This window comes from Peromyscus californicus, unplaced genomic scaffold (assembly GCF_007827085.1).
Source record: "Peromyscus californicus insignis strain IS unplaced genomic scaffold, ASM782708v3 Scaffold_7__1_contigs__length_154581171, whole genome shotgun sequence".
Lineage (NCBI taxonomy): Eukaryota > Metazoa > Chordata > Mammalia > Rodentia > Cricetidae > Peromyscus > Peromyscus californicus.
In genome coordinates, this window is record NW_026294595.1 from 14,181,452 (window position 1) to 14,200,784 (window position 19,333).

Consider the following 19,333-nt stretch of genomic DNA (forward strand, 5'->3'; position numbering starts at 1 on the left):
ATAGGCCACCATGCCCAGCTCTTCAGACATGTATGTTATGTTATAAACCTCTGTCTTCGACTTCTCCCCTCCCTCCCTCTGTCCCTCTGTCCTTCCCTTCCCTCCGCTCCCCTTTCTCCCTCTCTTTTCTTCTTTGTTTCCAGTATTAGGAACCCAGGGTCTCACACATGCTAAGCAAGCACGTTGCAATTGAGCTGCACCCACAAAATGTAATTTTGATAGAAAGTTAGTTAGAATTTCGTGCTTTTATGTACTATTTGAAGAACTGTTTCCCATCTTAAGGTTAATATGATGTCCTGTCATGTTTGTAAAGAATAAAAGCACTTTAATTTGAAGTTGTTTCAAACTCACCTAAAAGTTGTAAGACAAGCTCAAAGCTGCGTCCTTCTGCCCTTTGAACAGCTGCAGCCACCGTTTGCCCCGTGGGTCCCTTCGTTCTTCTCGCTGCAGACACCATTGCCTTGGCAGGACATTCTTACACAGTCTCCCTGTTCATCGGGTCTTCTGTCCTCCTCTCTGTGATCTGGTCGAGGTATTTGCAGCCCCCAGGCATGAGCATCACCGAGTCATTCACTCACTTCAGTCCAGGCTGGCTTCACAGTCTGTCTACCAGGCACTGTTAGCCTTGGAGAGGAGCTCAGTTCCTTTGGAAGCCATCCTCCGGGACGGGGCCAGGGCCTCTCTGCTGTTCCACAGAGCCCTGCACTCTGTGCCTTCACATCTGTCCATGTGAAGCCACTGTCCCCCCTTGAGGGCACAGCGGCTGCCCCGTGTATAGGCGGCCTCCCTTGTGGTGGTGGGGACGGGTTGCTTTTCCTTGTTGCAGGAGTGACCGCCAGCACCACAGCTCCTACGCTTACAGCTAGCAGCCTGTATCGTAGTTTCTCACTGACATTGCCTCTGCTGGTTTATTCTCTTCCTTCACTGTGGCTGTGATTTATTTAACATATGCATACCTAATTTTTTTTTGGGGGGGGAGGTTTTTTTGAGACAGGGTTTCTCTGTGTAGCCCTGGCTGTCCTGGAAGCTCTATAGACCAGGCTGGCCTGGAGATCAGCCTGTCTCTGCCTTCTGAGTGAGTGCTGGGACTAAAGGTGCGCACCGCCACGCCAGGCTATTTACCATATTTTTTTTTAAAAAAGCATTTTCTTACTGCCTTATTCAGCAAGAACATTCCAGGTTCCTGTGACCCCTCCTGATGGCAACTCCAGAATTAGTTGTTTGTAACTTTCAGTGGAGACTGAGTTCCCTTTCTTCCCCGCTTCCCTTCCTCCCTCTTTCCCTTTCTCTCTTCCTCTCTCTCTTCCTCTCTCCCTTCTTCCCTTTTCCTTTCTTCCCCTACTCTCTTCCTGTCTCCTCTCCCCTTCCCTTCCTCCCTTCTTTTCTTGTAACTCTTTTACAGGGTTTCTCTGTGTAGTTTTGGTGCCTGTTCGGGATCTCGCTCTGTAGACCAGGCTGGCCTCGAACTCACAGAGATCCGCCTGGCTCTGCCTGCTGAGTGATGGGATTAAAGGCGTGCATCACCACCTCCTGGCTCTTCTTGTAACTCTTAAATGGTGTGCCACTGAGCCATGTTCCAGGGGTGTGTAGGAATGATGATCTTGGGGCTGGGTTTATTCATTTCTGTTTGAGCTTGCTCAACAGTGTTCTCTTTGTCTGCCTGTCGTCTGTCTGTCTGTCTGTCTGTCTGTCTCTCTTTTTAGCAATCAGACCAGCCTGGGAATATAGGGACCCTGGGGGAGGGGTGAGAGATGAACAGAGAACTCAGGAATTGGAGCTGTTGTCTCTAAAGCCTTCTGTCTCTCTGTCTGGTTGTCTGTCTGTCACATCTTCCTCTAATGATAGGATTTACTCTCTTTCCTGGAACTCACTGTGTAGACCAGGCTGACCTCAAATGTACAGAAATCCATCTGCCTCTGCCTCCTGAGTGCTGGGATTTAAAGGCCACTAAGCTTGGTCTCCAAGTTACCTTTTTTTTTTTTTTTTTCTCGAGACAGGGTTTCTCTGTGTAGTTTTAGTGCCTGTCCTGGATCTCGCTCTGTAGACCAGGCTGGCCTGGAACTCACAGAGATCCGCCTGTCTCTGTCCCCAAGTGCTGGGATCAAAGGCGTACACCACCACTGCTCAGCTCCAAGTTACCTCTTAAAGGTACACTCCTGTCTGAGTGTGGCCTGGCCCTGGGTTCTGGGTTCATACTTTCCCTGACACTTGGTCACTTGTTATTGAGAGGGACATTTTACACACCACCTCATACGAGTGGCCCCTTTGTTAGTACCTAGTGAGGTATCTGTAAACTGTAAGAACTTAGTTCAAGCTTTACTGCCCCATTGATTTGTTTATCCCGAGGCCTGTGTGTGGCTTCATTTCTCTGCCTGCTAAATTGTTCAGGCTTTTTGTTCCCTTCACCCTTGACCTTGGCATGACCTTGGCCTCATTTTCAGGTACTGTTGAGTATCCGGATGCCAACTGCCTCTCACAAGAGCATCCTGGATGCTGAGGTTTCATGGATACCTTCTGTCCAGCTATGGCCATCTGATGTCCCGGGTTTTCTCATAATGCTCTGCGATCCTCCATTGCATTGATTCCTGGAAATCCATTTCTTGTCTTAATTACGTGATGTTGAAGTTTCTCTGTAGTTGTGTGTCGCTCTTGATAATATATCGAAACAAATTGGATGACACATTTTCTGATTTGCCCGACTGGATTACCTGCCATTTCTTTTGGGTTGTCTGTGTATAATCATGTCCTCCACTAACCCTGACTCTTTCCCTCCCCCTTTTCCCTCCCCCTTTCCCTCCCTCTTCCCCTCCCTCTTCCTTCCTCTCCTTCTAACCCATCAGGAATGTCAGGGAGGTCTCTGTCAGTGAGCCACTCACAAATTTATTTGTTTATATATTTAGACAAGTACTCAGTATGTGTCCCTGGCTAGCCTTGAACTTGTGATCCTTCTGCCTCAGCCTCCCAAATATGGTAATTACAGGTATATGGTACCACATTTAGCTTGCTCTTGGCCTTTTTCTTTCTTTTTAACAGTATAACCTTGAACTCACAATGGAGCTGAGGTTGACCTTGAACTTCTGCTTCTCCTCCACCTAAGTGCCTGCATTTCAGGCATGCACCATCACACCTGATTGATGTGGTGATAGAGATTCATCTCAGGGCTCTTTGCACGCTGAGCAAGCTCTCTACCAACTGAGCCCCAGCTCCAGCCCATGAGTTTATGTCTGATGTTAACCTCTGTGTTCCTTTTCTTGCCTCGTGGCATTATCTGGGATTTGTTGTATTCTTGTTCCCTAATTCAGGAAAAGCTCTGGCTACCTCAGACTTACTGTGCAGGCCACTCTAGGCTTGCTGTGATGTGGTTTTGTTTTTATCAAATTAAGGATATTTCTCTTTTTTCCCCTTGACTGAGATTTTTTTTTTCCCCACAAATAAGTTGAAATTTGACAAAGACTTTTTGTTTTTTTCCCTAACCATAGCCACATGCCACTTGTTCTAGTCACTTTTCTGTTGCTGTGATAAGACACCAAGACCAAGGTAGCTTATAGATGGGAGGGTTTGATTGGACTTAGAGTTCCAGAGGGAGACTCCATTATAGCAGGGGTTGGGGGTGAGGGATGGCAGCAGGTGGCCCTGGGACAGGAAATGGAGCGTTCGCATCCTCAACCACAAGCATGAAGAAGCCAAAAGAGCAAACTGGAAGTGTGGCAAGCCCGTAAACCCTTGAAGCCTGCCCCGTGATGTGCTCCCTCCAGGCAGACCGCCTTTGTAACATTCACCAAACAGTACCACCAACTGAAGACTGCAGTGTCGGAACACTTGAGTCACGGGGAACATTCTCATTCAGACCATCACACTGCTTAATGCTGGGGTGCAGTGGGCATCCTCACCATGTGTGAACGCCCTAGAGGGCACGCAGCGAACTGAAGGTTGGGACTATGTCTCTGAGTAGTGTGATCTTAAGGGACCGCTGTCCTGTGTGCCGCTTCCATGGACGAGGCATCTTTACACAGAACACACCTATGTATGAGTTTCCTCTTGTGCTTTGTTAATTTTTTTAAAATATATACTTTATTTTTATTTTATGTGCATTGGTGTTTTGCCTGCATGTGTGTCTGTGTATGGGTGTCAGATCTCTGGAACTGGAGTTACAGACAGTTGTGGGCTGTCATGTGGGTGCTGGGAATTGGACCTGGGTCCTCTAGAAGAGCAGCCAGAGCTCTTAACTACTGATCCATCTCCTCAGCTTGTGTTTTGTTAATTTTTTTTTTACTTCTTGTTGTTGTTGTTGTTTTTGAGACAAGGTTTTATTATATAGATCCTGGGTGTCCTGGAACTTGCTGTGTAGACCAGGCTGGCCTCGAACTCACAGGGGTCTCCCTGCTTCTGCCCCCAAGTGCTGGGATTAAAGACATGTAATACTATACCTTGCCTTGTGCTGTTAATTTTAGAAGAACTTTATATTCCTGGGATGAAGTCACCCTAGCTGTGGGGTAGCATCCTTCCACCTCTTCAGGATCTGACTTGCAAGTTTCATCTTTCAGAAAGGACCTTTTAACGGGTCTTTCTCTGTCCCACCAGCCAGTTCCCACATTATGACATGGAGACTTGTTATTAATTATGAGAGCTTGACCTTAGTTTAGGCTTGTTTCCGACTAGCTCTTATAACTTAAATTAACCCATTTCTATTAATCTATGTTCTTCCATGTGGCTCGCGCCTGTTACCTCTCTTCCTGCACGTCCTGCTTGTTCTGCATTTCCTGGCATCCCCTATGTTCCTAGATTCCTCTTCCTTTTCCTTTCTCTCCCTGGAAATCCCGCCTATTCTCTTCTGCCTACTTATTGGCCGTTTCACTCTCTATTACACCAATCAGAAGGCGCCTTAGGCAGAAACACATCTTTACAGTGTAAACAAATATTCAGTAACAGGGCCTCAGGCATGAGAGCTCAGTGGGATGCTAATGGCCAGCAGCTGCTGGAGCAAGGAAGCCATAGTCAGATCTGAGCCCACAGCCCCAAAGATGTGTTAAAGATGTCCCTGCCTTCAGCTGTGTCCAGCTGTGGACCTGAATGAGACACGCCCATAGCCCATGGCTCCTCGGGATCCCAGAAAGTAGAGATCCAAAAGCAAGGCCTGGAGCCTGGGGTCATGGTTTGAATGAGAAATGTTCCCCAGGCCATGTTTTCAATGTTTTTTCCCCCCAGCTATTGAAGAGAAGTTGTAGAAATGTGATCAAGGAGGGCCTGGCTAGGGAAAGTAAGTCTCATGGAGCTGGAGAGATGACTTAGCATTTAAAAGCACTGGCTATCCTTCCAGAGGCCTGGGTTCCATTCTTATTAACCACATAGTGGTTCACAGGTGTCTGTAACTCTAGTTCAGAAGGACCCATTGCTCCCTTCTGTCCTTTATGGATACTGCACAGCATGGTATATAGATACACATGCAGGCAAAACACTGGTACACATAAATTAATTTTTAAAAAGAATCCCCAGTCCCTCCTTTCTGTGTCCTGTCTGCCATGATGTGAAATGCCCCTTCCCTCCATGATGGACTGATCCTGATTCCTCCCTTAAAAGTCACATAAGTTGTTTTATCACAACCTAAATGTAACTAACACAGAGTGATCTGTGTGGGCAAAGTGCCACCTTTCTGTTTGTTAATACTCCGTCGTCATCGTCGTTACGGTTTTTATTTCTCTGAGACAGGGTCTCACTGTTTAGCCCTAGTTGGCCTGAGTTTACTATGTAGACCAGGCTGGCCTTGAAGTCACAGAGATCCACCTGCTTCTTCATTCCAGGTGATAGGATTAAAGGTGTGCACCACCACACCTAGTTTATTGGCTTTTAAAAAATAATTTATTTAGGGTTTTTTTTGTTTTTAGATTAAAAAAATTATGTGTATGAGTGCTTGCCTGTATGTATGTATGTATGTATGTATGTATGTATGTATGTATGTATGTGCACTGTGTACACACCTGATGGCAGAGGGTGTTGGGTCCCCTGGAACTGGAGTCACAGATGATTGTGAACCCTACTGTGTGTGTACTTGAAACCAAACCTGGGTCCTCTGGAAGGGCGGTGAGTGTCCTTAATTGCAGAGCCGTCTTTCTAGTCCCTTGTTTTTGTGAGCAAGCATCACTCTGTAGCTCAGGTTGGCCTTGAGTTTGAGGCAGACCTCCGGCCTCAGCCTGCCAGGTGCTGAGACTCTGTGAGTCATCACCCAGCTGCTAACACTTTCCGAGACCTTTGTGACTGTTTTACGGGAGCGAGACTGCCCCTCTCTTGCTTTCCTGTAAGGCTCCACTCTGTGTTGGTATCAAGGTTTGGTATCTGAACTCATAAAGGAAATCGTTTTTTCTTTTCTTTTTTTTTACAATTTAATTTATTTATCATGTATACAGTGTTCTGTCTGCATGTACGCCTGCAGACCAGAAGAGGGCGCCAGATCTTGTTACAGATGGTTGTGAGCCACCATGTGGTTGCTGGGAATTGAACTCAGGACCTCTGGAAGAGCAGCCAGATGCTCTTAACCACTGAGTCATCTCTCCAGCCCAGGAAATCATTTTTTCTTTAATGTTTTTGATTAAAAATCCAGACGAGCTTGTGGAAAGTCACCTGCATGGTTTGCAAAGATTCATTTTCTTTGCAAAAGGACAGCTCAATTTCTACCTCTTGTGTCAGTTTTGGTAAGTTGCTTTTTCTTTTTCTTTTTTTGTTTCTTCGAGACCAGGTTTCTTTGTGTAGTGCTGGCTGTCCTAGAACTAGCTGTCTATATAGACCATGCTGGCCTTGAACTCACAGAGATCTGCCTGCTTCTGCCTCCCAAGTGTTGGGTTTAAAGCCGCAGACCACTACCGCCCATCATAAGTTACATCTTTTAATAGATTTTCCAGCTACATCTATGGTTACTTTTACTGGAATGAAGTTCCACATGCTCTCAAGAGCTTAATGTCTGGCAGGCCCGTTACTGTGTCTGTCCCATAGCCTGTTGACATACTGTGCAAAGACCATGGGTGGCCATTAGCTCAGATTTTATGCTATTCAGCTCTTCTATCTCTCTCCTGCACAGCATCTGCTTTTAGCCTAAGTTTTTTGTATTAGTGTCCCTTCTAAATACATATATATATATTTTAGAGTGTATGTGTGTGGGGGTTGTGCATGTGACATGGCTCATGTATAGGGATGAGAAAACAGTTTGTAGAAGTTGGTTCTCTCCTGGGGATCAAACTTGGGCATCCAGCTTAGCAACAGGCACCTTTACCCACTGAGCCATCTCATGGGCCCTACATGGGTTTGTTTGTTTATTTGTGTTTAAGATAGGATGGATCTCACTGTATAGCTTTAACTTATCTGAAGTTCACTATGTTAATCAGGCTGGCCTGAAACTCACAAAGACCCATTTGCCTGTTGAGATTAAAGGCATGCACTTCTATGCCTTGCTTGCTATATATTACATGTGTTTTAATATCAGTTTACAAAACCAAAAATTAGGGCCTAGAGAGATGGCTCAATGGCTAAGCACATGTCTGCTCTTCTAGAGGAACCAGGTTCAATTCCCAGAACCCACATGATGGCTCACAGTCATCCGTAATTCCAAGGGTACAGGCATACACATGGTGCACTGTCATAGATGTAGGCAAAATACCCATACACATAAAACAATTAAAAGATTTTAAACCCCAAAATAAATAATAAAATAAAACTAGCTCCATACTGTTAGGCCTGTGAGCCATGTTGCTTTGGGATGGAGCCTGGTGCTCCCACACTACCCTGTATGCCAGATGGGGCTCCACATGGTGCCAGGTCCTTACCACAACATGTTTTGCTGTGCCCTATGGTCTTTATTATAATCCCCATAAATATCTTTTCTGATGTATGACCCCACCTCACCCCCCTTCCAGGGCCCTTGGGTTTATGGCATTGCTTGATTTCCAAGCAAGTTCAGAATTAGGCTCATCTTAGTGAACTGAATCCTGTGTGGTCCTGGAGTGCACTCAGACCTCCTCCTCTTTCTGGAGTTTGTGGGGACTTGCTTGCTGCCCTACTTAGTCCCAAATGTGCTGAGAGGAGGTTGCATGGGCTGCCTTATAAGCTGCACCCAGGCTCAAGGCAGAGCTGGGAGTTCTTCCAGGTTGGCCTGGTCTTGGGCAGGCACCGAGGCAGTGTGTGACTCTTGAGTTCCTGCTGCTGCCTTGCTGGCTGTCCTGGGTTCATGTTAGTCCCAGGCTTCTTTTCCTGCTGTGAAATAGACCTGTTAAGACGGGCAGTGTTTCTTTACATTAGTGCCTCCTGGTCTGACGTTTGCTTAGTACCTGCCTGTCTTCTATGTACTCTGTCCCCGAACTGTCTTTTCTGCCTCTTGCTTTCAACCTGCCTTTATCTTGTGACAGGGTCTCACTGTGTTGCACAATGCCATCCTTTCCCCTCCCTCTCCTGGGTCGCTGGAACCCAGAATGCCAGTCAGTACCCCAGCTCCTAGGTTTGAGTCATTGGAGTACATGGCTCACTGATTTCCTGTAACAACCTTCTTGTTAGAGTTTAATTCATACTGACCCTGACCCCTCCTGGGCCTTCCTTTTTTTTTTTTTTTCCTCTCCTCCTCTTTTGCATTAATCAAGTTTCCTGTTTTCTGTGAATAAGGCCTGTAAGTTTTTATGCTGTCCTTCTAAGAGCAGATGATCTCAGCAGCCTTGCATTAGGAGTTTACAGACTTGGGGCATTTACCACCCACCTTGCATCACAAAGCGTTTCTGCCCAGGAGCCTCCCACACCTGTTGCTCTGTTGCTGCCATGGCTTGTTTCAATTCTGTGAGCATTTTAAACTCCAGTCAGCTTGTTTTAAAAGTTGCTTTCTTGTGTCTCCCTGTGCATTTATCTTTATAGTACTCTCCATTCCCCTGCACTGCCTCTCAGACCCGCCCGGGGCCACTTTCCTCCCAGGGGGCTGTGTTCCAACCACTGTTGGCTCCCTGGCACTGGTCTTGAGCACAGCAGCCTTGTTTCCTTCTTCCGCCGGAGCATCATTGCCACCAGTGCCAGGCTGCTGCCGCACTCCAGGTCCTCCATATGTCTCCTAGTCTGTTTTCTGTCTTTTTCTTTTAAGGATTAAAAGTTGTTTATTGTATGTGTATGAGTGTTTTGCCTGCATGTGTGTCTATGTACCGTGTGTATGCAGTGCCCATGGGGGCCAGAAGAGGGATCCCCTGGAACTGGAGTTGCAGAGGGTTGTGGGCTGCTATGTGGGTGTAGAATTGAATTGTCCTCTGGGTGAGCAGCCAGTGCTCTTGACCACTGAGCCATCCATCTCTCCAGCCCCCATTCTCTGTCACACTTTTGTTTCTTCTTTTCCGTCCTACATCTGGGTATTTTGTATTGAATTATTTTCTAGTCCACAAATCTTAACTGCTCTGTAAAATTCTTCCCCAAATCATCCTTCTGGATTTGTGATTTTAGTTACTGCCCTCTTTAATTCCTTAGCGATTCTGGTTTTCTTTGAGGTTCCCAGTTCTATTCCTCGCTCCCTTCCACGTTCACGTTCACAGCAGATTTTTTTTTTGTTTGTTTGTTTTTTGTTTTTTCGAGACAGGGTTTCTCTGTGTAGCTTTGCGCCTTTCCTGGAACTCACTTTGTAGACCAGGCTGGCCTCGAACTCACAGAGATCCTCCTGCCTCTGCCTCCCAAGTGCTGGGATTAAAGGCATGCGCCACCACCGCCCGGCCACAGCAGATATCTTAAAGTCTACCTCTGCTAAATTGTCAGATCTAATGTCTTTTTGTAAATTGATTTGGTTTTTTTAATCATTTGGTCTGTGTCTAATACTTTTGCTTCTGTTTTCTGTTCTTCCTGGTATTGTTTTCTCAATAGCTGGGCGTTACTTCAAAACATTGTAGAAGTCTGAACAGTTATTCCAAGGAGGGCCTGGGCACTGGTCCTCCCAGGCTGCGGTGAGGCCCGGGTGGGCCAGCACAGGCTGTGTTCTGAGCCCCAGGCTCAGCCAGGGCTGTTCTGGGTTGCAGCTGGAAGCCAGGACTGCCCTGGCAAGGCTCTGAGACCTAGTCTGCCTCCCAGGAAAGAAACCACCACGCTGTGTCTTGGCTGTTGTTTTTTGGAGCCTTGTTCTGCATACTTGCTATTTAGTATTCTACAGAGACACCCAGGGATAGTGTAGAACGGTGCTCAGAATGCCATCCCTGAGTCCTGTGCCTCCCCATGTCTCCCTGCCCCGTCCCAAGTGCCCCCACCATTCTCTGTCCTTCCTCTCTTTGGGGTCTCAGTCCCTAATCCTGCTGATCCTGGCCACTGAAGACCCCCTCCCCCTTTTTTTAAAAACACAATTCTTGCTGTTGTTCTCCACATAGACGTTCTTCTTACCTTGGTGACTGTAGCTGAAGCAAGGTCTCTGGGGTGGATTTCTTGCTTGCTGCTCTGTTCCCTGGGGCACCCATAGGTACCACATTCTAGGTGTTTTTCCAAGCCCAAGGTGTATGTGTGTATATGTGCGTAAGTGTGAGATATTAGCTAAGCCCTGTCCCTGGCTTTGACTCATTGAGTGTCCTGGGGTTACCTCCGCACACACAGAAATCTTTGGTCTGTGCCCTTTTTGTGACCATGACCTGTTCTTCTCTCTGTGCCACTTGTCAAGGAAGCCACATCCTGTCTTGTGTGAGGGTGGCATTGTGTGTCTCTGGGATGTCATTGGACAAAGTGGAAACATTCATGGAAGGAGAGAGAGAAAGAAGGAGGCTTGGCCAGAGTCGCAGTGAGGACATCTACCCGGGTAGCCAGAGAGAGGGTGGGGGTGGGGGGAAGCATCCAGCCGGACTCAGGTGCCAGAGACTCTTGGGGATAAAACACCTCACCCATTAGGACTGGAAGCTTGGCTTTTGGGAGGAACACTGGCCGGGACCGTGGGTATGAAGGCTACACTAGCCATGTTAGGCTGCCCAGCCAAGAAACATGGGGGTGGTGAGCAGGTCACTCATGGGAGCCACAAGGGTCCTGAAAACAGAGCCCAGGAGCCTGGTCGCTGGGTCTGACTTGGGCTCCTTGTGGGTGCTGTTGAGTGTGCACCCTCACTGCCTATGTCGTCTCTGGTAGCCCTCATTTCACACTCTCACTGACAACGCAAGGCCGCCATGTTCCACTTCACTAGCCGCGGCCTCGAGTCTGGTTCTAGGTCCTGACTTCAGAGAACGGGCTGGTAGTCTATTGTGGTTTCGGTTTCATTTCTTGACTAAATGTTGAGCAAGCACATTACCAGTGCAGATTCTCATCTGTAAATCCTTCTACATGTCTGCCCAGTTCTGAAAGTGAGGCTCAGTTGTTTTGTTTTGTTCTTAAAGGTTTTCTGTTTATGCAGATGGATACTTTCGTCTGCGTGTACATCTGCACACCAGAAGGGGGCATTGGAATTCACGGGACTGCAGTTACAGCCAGTTGTGATCCTCCATGTGGGTGCTGGGAATTGAACTCGGGACCTCTAGAAGAGCAGCCGGTGCTCTTAACGCTGAGCCATCTCTCCATCGTTTTGTTGTCGTTTTTAAAAGTTGAGCTTTGACGGCATTTTCTTTTTCCTTCCCATCTGTAGCCACCCTGTTTTGTTACTCCTTCACAGAAGTTTTTGTTTGTTTGTTTGTTTTTTGTTTTGTTTTTCATTTTGAAGAACTGACAGTTCTGGTTGTTTTAAGGATTTGTGCTGTGGGGATCATGTCAGAACTCTTATCCAAACCCCAGAACAGGTCTTTCCTACTGTTTGCTTCCCGAAGTCTCCTGAGTCACTTCTGCATGAGGGACGAGGGCCCCAATGAGAGTGGCCCTGGCCTTGGTTTGGGGCGACAGGAAAAGGGCCTGAAAGCCAGCCAGCTCTGCTGACTGGCTCACACCAGTGTAAGTCAGCGGAGTGTGCGCTTGCGCAGATCATCTGTGGCAGCTCTGCTGACTGGCTCACACCAGTGTAAGTCAGCCGAGTGTGCGCTTGCGCAGATCATCTGTGGCAGCTCTGCTGACTGGCTCACACCAGTGTAAGTCAGCCGAGTGTGCGCTTGCGCAGATCATCTGTGGCAGCTCTGCTGACTGGCTCACACCAGTGTAAGTCAGCCGAGTGTGCGCTTGCGCAGATCATCTGTGGCAGCTCTGGGACGAGCTTGTCTGTCTGTCTGTACCATGTGGTCTTGATGACTGCAGCATTACAGGGACTCTTCCGGTGTGAGTTGGCATTTTTCTCTCATCATGGGCTCATTTTTTTCTACTCACACACAGTTAAGAACTAGGGTTCATTTTCTGATTGTGTGTTTTGAGGGGGTGTTGTGTACATCTAGTCTGTGAAGTAGATGGGAATCCCCTTCCCCAGGCCTCTGGTCTGACCTGAGTGGCCACTCATCCACAGGCAGCTGTTTGTATCTGCTTGGGATTTCTTGAGGGGATTCCCAGCAGTGGGGAACAGGGTAGGAGAGGCTGGGGAGAGAGAGGGGAGCTCCTACTGGGCAGTCTCCTGGGGGCAGATCCCATGGGAGAGAAACAGGCTGTGGGATCTGCCACTCCCTCTTTCCTGCTCCCCCCTGCCTTCTTTCGCAGGCCTCATCCCAGCTAAACATGCTCTACCACTAAGCTACACCCAAAATGCTTATTTTCTTTGTTTTTGTTGGTATTTTGTTTGTTTGTTTTGTTTTTAAGACAGGGTCTCATGAGGCTGACCTCAAATTTGCTATGTAGCTGAGGATAGCCTTGAACCCTTGATCTTCCTGTCTTTACCAAGTGCTAGGATGACAGGTATGAGCTACCATGCCCAGCCTCCTCCTCCTCCTCCCCTTCCTTCTTTTAGATGTGCTTGTACCTATAGGATAAGGTAATGATCTGCAGTCATCTTCAGTGTGCTTTTCGGTGACATTAGGCGTATTCGCATTGTTCAGCCATCACTAACATCCTGTCCATAGAACTCCCCGAGATCTTCCCAAACTGACACAGATTCCCCACTCAAAATATTCACATTTTGCCTCTTGGTTCCATATGGCTTGACACCTGGGAACCTCACGTAAGTGAAATCCTACAGGTTTGACCTTCTGTGCTTGGCTCATCCCACTCAGCCTGAGCCCTTCTTAGAGAATTGGGTCGCTGTGCATCTACTGGGGCTCAGAGGCTTAACTGACTTCCTAGGTGATCATGTTAAGAACCCTGGAATGTAACCCACGTATCATGTGACTCCCGGTATCCAGTTTGCTTCCATGGTGTCACCTAAAGGGGATGGGTTCCTGACCCTGGAGAGGAGCAGTGCCCGAGTGTCCAGGGCACCACTATAACAGATCTTTCTGCTATGACCAGGAAGTCACGCACGTCGACGGGTGGTTACAGCTCTTCATCAAGGTAGCTCACTACACCGCACATTCTCTCCTTGGATGCTCAGCCCTAGAAACCAGAGCCTTGTCACCTGGTCTGGGGAATGTGAAAGTGACATTGATACCACTGGGACCAGTCCTGGATGATAGGAGAGTCTCCTGGTACCTGAGACCAGTATGCGGGGAACTTCATGTGATCACAGGATCTGTCCTCAGCTCACAGTCCTCTCTGGGGGTGGGGGTGGCAGGAAGGGGGCACAGGGACAATGGACTCCCAGCACACCTGGAACAAGTACCAGCCCTGACTCAGGGCCCATTGAGGTCTACTGGGAATGAATGTCCAATCTCCTCTGGTAGTGAGTCTCTGGAGTTTCCCTTAACACCTAGCTGCATCTTAAGACTGTAATCAGAGTGGTGACCGAAGCCACCCCACGGGGACCTGGGGAAGGGGTGGAGGCACCCAAAGGAGTTCAGAGTACCTTTGCTGATGAGCTAAGGCTCAGTTTAGGGTATTTTTAGAGATGGCAGCATCCAGCACTTGGCAGGGCAGAAATAGAAGAGGTTTTTTGGGGCTCTGGGCTGACAGTCTCTGGCTCTTGGGGAGCCAGGCTGGGGAGGGGTGTGCATGTGGAGCGCAAACAACTTCTGCTGTTGAGAAAAACATCTCAAGAGAGCGCTGGCTGCGGATGGAGAATTATTTCTGTTGGTGAACACTCTTTATGTAAATGCCACGCACAGCGCACAGCGTTGGCGCTGCTCGTTTGCATGTGTAATCACAGCAGGCGGGGCCAGGGGGGCGGGGGGGCGGATAATTATGTTTTAAAATACCATCCGGATTGTTTGATGTGTTCCCTCAGTCTCTGGGTAATTCCGGGCTGTAACGATCGATTCTCCCTTGGTTGGGAAACGCCACCTGGCCAGCCTGCCTGACCACCAGTTGGTACCAGGCAGGGGTCTGCATCTCAGCCGCTTCCATTTGTTTCTGTCTCCTGTCCTCGTGGACTGTCTGCCGACTCTGAGACTTCCTCAGACGCAGGTGGGGTTGTGCTGTCCTGAGCTGCAGCAAAAAGTAGTGGGCCTGAAGCAGCCTGGAGACCCTGCTCTGCAACTCCAGGCACTGGGGACAGGGCTGAGCTACGGATAGGCTTCCCATCCTGTCTGCTGGGCTAGAACCCCTCCTGCATTCTCTTGTAGTGATTCACTCACTGTTCCTTAGGATGTGGGTGGTCACTTCAGAACCCAGATGTTGGCCCTTGGGGATGGGTGGCCCTACATCTCCCTCAGGAGCAGGGCCTCAAATGACTTGCACATCCTTCCTGTGCAGGACCCTCCCTTGCCATTTGCCCTCACGCGCCCCCCACTCCACACACACACACACACACACACACACACACACACACACACACACACACACACACACAGTAGCCCCTGCTGAGAATCCCTACTGTGTGATCCCTATTGTGAGGAGGGACAGGAAGCTAGCCCATCTGGAGCAGCAAGTGCACCTGTGTCTGATCTTGGAGCTGCCTCAGGGCAAGATCTAAGTCTGCACCACCTGCGTTGAGCCTGCCAGGCTCTAAGCCTGTGGGGCCAAGGGCTGGCTCTAGCTGTCTTAGGGCCAAGTCCTACCTGCCCCACACAGACACAGATACAGACAGACATGAACACATACCGACACTCAAACAGATACACAAGTACACATGCATAAACGCACACAGACACACACACAGCAGGGGACAGCTGGCTGGGAACAGGTGGCCTTCTCAGGACCTACCTGTGTGCTGGAAACACGGAGGCTGTGGCCTCTGTCCGAGCAGGGTGGCTGTGTGTGTTACTGCCAGTCTCTGAGGCCTATGGGAGCATGCACCAAGGATTAGCTAAAAGGCTAGCCCAAGTGCAAGGCCTCCTGGGAAAAGGGGCTGGAGGGGCAGTGGGGGAACGGAGGGACTGAGACAAGACTGTGCAGGATTGGGGTTAGGACCACAGGTCCTCCGATGTCTTGTAGTGTGCATAGAGTGCTCAGCAGGTAGTCCTTATTAAGAAGCCTTGGGCCAGCCGGGCGGTCCTCCCAGCACTCGGGAGGCAGAGGCAGGCGGATCTCTGTTGAGTTCGAGGCCAGCCTGGGCTACAGAGTGAGTTCCAGGAAAGGCGCAAAGCTACACAGAGAAACTCTGTCTTGGGTTCGGGGGAAGAAGCCTTGGGCCAAGCACTCTGTGCCTCGTAAGAGACTGTTCTTCCATCCTTTGGATGCTGATGTTGGCTAACTGGTGTCCTGCACTCTGTGGAGCACACTCATATCCGTGGGCCGCCTCCATGGACTGGCGTCATGGGTGCAGCCTCAGAGCTGCAGGTACAGAGGAGCTCTTGGGCCCAACTGCCTGTTCCAGAAGTGGTTTGCCAGAACATTCCCAGACAACAGGGATGCCGGACTGCCTGACTTTGCTGCTGGCACTTCCTTGTGCCAGGCCAAAACAGTCCAAGGGGCCGTATCCCTGAATGTGCTGAGATACCCATCCCCTCGCCTGCCGAGTAGGACTAGTCGTATCTGGATACCTCTTACAGGAAGCCACTTGGAGGAGAGCCTGGGCCCCTCCCTGTTTTGTTGCCCTGCCTGTCTTCCGTGAGTTTTCCTGACAGCAGAGCTGGCAGCTTTCACACTCTGGAAGGTGCAGGCTGCTGAGTTCAAACTCCGTCTGCACCTCTCAGGCCTCAGGCCAGGCTGCTTCCAGCACATGCCCCCCGGCCTGCCCATCAGCCCTCCTTCCCACCTAACCCACAACCCATTGGGTGGACACTTCTGGGAACCACCTCTCACCCTGGGCAGCCTGTTGCCAGGCCTGGGTAGGCGTTCCTTGCTGGCTGTCTTCCCATGCTATCAGGCATCTTTGCAGGACAGGGCTGGATGTGGAGGTGGACACACTGCCTGTACAGTGTGGAGGGCTGCCTGCCAGGGGTTCAGGTTAGCCCCAGACTGATGTGGAATGTTTCTAACCTGGGCCTTGGGGAATGTGGTAGGCAGGCGCAGAGCAGCCCAGGTTCACCCACAGATTCCTACCTAATTGGGTTAGTTCTTTGCCTTAGTGCAAGAGAAGCCAGAGCCGGTGCCCCTGGAGAGCCGCTCCTGTGTCCTCATCCGTCGAGACCTGGTGGCACTGCCTGCCAGCCTCATCAGCCAGATTGGGTACCGCTGCCACCCAAAGCTCTACTCGGAGGGCGATCCTGGAGAGAAACTGGAGCTTGTAGCAGGTGAGGCGGCCCCACCCATCATCATCACTGTATGCAAATGCCCTATCCATTATTTTTCAGAGCTATGAACAATGCATTCATCACCAATCAGTCAAAAAGAAAGAAAAAAAGAACATCTTAAATTTCCTTTTAGAAGAATGTGTCATTAAGAGGAGTTATTCAATTGAATTAATTTAGCATTTTAATTGAGTCCCCTGAGCTGGCCAGGCTCCTGATTGTCAGGGGCTATATCCATGATGCATTTTAATTTAGGTCACAGATAGAACCAAGTCACATAGTTTACCAGTGTCCCCCCTGCCGCACCGTCCAGTTGTAGTGTCTGAATGATAGCTCACAGTCCAGAGAGGAATCCAGAAGCCCTCAAGGCCAGCTTTTTCAGAAACATCATCCCTTTAGTGTTGGGGTCCTTGCATGCTGTAAGGCAATATTCAACAAGATCCAAGTGGGTGGCACCCCATGGGCCCCCACACTGTTTGCTTTAATTGCCTTTTTGTTTGTTTGTTTGAGACAACAAGTCTCTCTATGAAGACCAGGCTGGCTTCAACCCATAGAGATCCTTGCCTCTGTCTCCTGAGCGATGGGATTAAAGGTGTGAGCCACCATGTCTGGTCTTTGATTGCTCTTTTTGTTTGTTTGGGAAGCCCCACGCAAGGTGGATTGGTTCCTCAGCCCACATCTAAGCCCTGCCTCCCGGAGCCACCCCCTCCTGCCATATTCCTGGCAGCATCGGGAGGTCTACTCTCTCAACAGAGCAGGAACTCCAGATTCTGTCCAATCATCCCCCTCTCCTGGAAGCCGCTGCCTCAGAGACTTCATTACTGGTTCTCTGGTAGGCAGCAGAGGTATAGCTTCCAGGGTGGTATGGGTGGGGCTGCTCCAGCCAAGTCCTGGGACAGGATAGAATCTCTGGGAGCTAGAGATAGTCTCTCAGACGGCCGTGATGCCCTTTAAGAGGGTAGAATTCTTCCTTAAGCAAGAGCAAGTTTCTGACCTCGTCTAGGCCCTTCTTTCTGCTAAGACCTAATAGATAAGGCTGATGGGAAGATCTAGGAACTAGGTGTAGTGTGCACACCTGTAGCCAAGTGCTTGGGAGGCTGAGGCAGGGGCATTGAGAATTGTAGACAAGTCTAGACTATAAAGTAAGAGCTTGTCTTGAAATAAAAAGGTTTAACTCATGCTTCATCAGAAATAAGATAAGCAGCCACACATGGTGGCGCACACCCTTAGTCCCAGCACTCGGGAGGCAGAGCCAGGCAGATCTCTGTGAGTTCCAGGCCAGCCTGGTCTACAGAGTGAGATCCAGGACAGCCAGAGCTGTTACACAGAGAAACCCTGGGCGGGGGGAGGGGGAAGAGGAAAGAGAGGAAGCTGGAGTTTAGGAGACATTGAAGGTATGGGGTTTGTCATGGCATCCCCCAGCCTGACTGGGTTTCCGTTGGGGATGGAGTATGAAAGCATCCTTCAGTCCTAGAGGTCCCTCTTCACCTTCCACCCCTCTCCAGGCTCCCCTGCAGTCTCTTGTGACCCTGGCACCCCCTTAGAGGGCACGAGCCCAGGTTTGGTTTATAAGGCCAAAGACCTCATACATTGCTATTTGCTGGCTTTAGGCTCCGGGGTCTACATCACACGTGGCCAGCTCATGAACTGCCACCTGTGTGCAGGGGTGAAGCACAAGGTCCTGCTGCGGAGGCTCCTGGCCACCTTCTTTGACAGGTAGGTGGGTAGGGGGTGGCAGAAGACGCTAGAGTTTCCTCTAGCTGTAAGCTGTCCGCTCATCAGAGGTTTGAATGTTTACAGCCCTCCACTTTTTCCTAACACTAATGTGGGCATTTGGCCTGCAGATGCCCTGAAAAGGCTCCAGAAAGATGGCACATCCTCTTATGCCAGGGCTCAGTCTAGAGAAAGACTGGCTCTGTCCCCCTCCCCAAAGGAAGTGAAAAGCCACATGTGTACTACCATGTGCATGGGTCAACAGAGCCCCTTCCCCAAGGAAAAGCAACCCTCCCCCCCCCCCCCCGCCAGGCGGCTCAGGGTTTCCCATGGACAGTGCCTGGGCTAGTCACTCAGGTTGCCCTCTCAACCAGGAGTGCTATCTCGGAGAAAGACTGGGCCTTCTCCCTGCCTTGGACATGACTCAGAAGATGTGCATCCTTGTTCAGGGGAGACACAGGGTGGGTGTGGTGGTTTGGGCTCTTTCACCTGTGTGGGGGTGGGGAGTCCCGTTCCTTAGGTCACCTCTGGACCAACCCTGCCTCCTTTCCTCATCCCTCTTCCAGGAACACACTGGCCAATAGCTGTGGCACTGGCATACGCTCGTCTACCAGTGACCCAAGCCGAAAGCCACTGGACAGCCGAGTCCTGAACGCTGTGAAATGTGAGTGGGTGGTGCAGGGTCACCTGGTCTGGGAAACTGTAGGAATCCCATCTGGAATTGAGATCCCAACCTGAGGCAGGCTAAGTTGGGCCCCAGGGTTATTCTGGGCCATGGGCTCCTGTCCTGAGTGCTTGCTTTGGCCTGCAGCGCTGGGACCAGGAGGGAAAAAAGAGCAGCAAGCAAAACTCGTCTCGAGGTGTTAACGTCCTTGGTAGGTTTCCAAGTGTGATGAATTCAGCTGCGAAACTATTTTAATATGTGAAATAGATCTAATTTTCCTTTTTGAACAAAACCCCTTATTTACATGTTGAGGTTATTTTGAGCCTTTGCCATCTGTTCGGCCGGCTTCTGCCTCCCGCTCCTGCGTGGTGGGGCGGAGCCC

At 49.7% G+C, this 19,333-nt stretch overlaps 1 protein-coding gene across 4 annotated transcripts in view; it reads left to right on the forward strand.

Moving 5' to 3' along the window:
- The window catches only part of Nacc2 (NACC family member 2), a 78,982-nt gene that overhangs the window by 54,067 nt on the left and 5,582 nt on the right, over positions 1–19,333 (forward strand). For all 4 annotated transcript variants that reach the window (XM_052723319.1, XM_052723320.1, XM_052723318.1 and 1 more), the window contains exons 3-5: positions 16,413–16,577; positions 18,185–18,290; positions 18,854–18,951. In XM_052723319.1, coding sequence (XP_052579279.1) covers positions 16,413–16,577; positions 18,185–18,290; positions 18,854–18,951 — 369 coding nt within the window. The remainder of the gene's footprint in view (positions 1–16,412; positions 16,578–18,184; positions 18,291–18,853; positions 18,952–19,333) is intronic.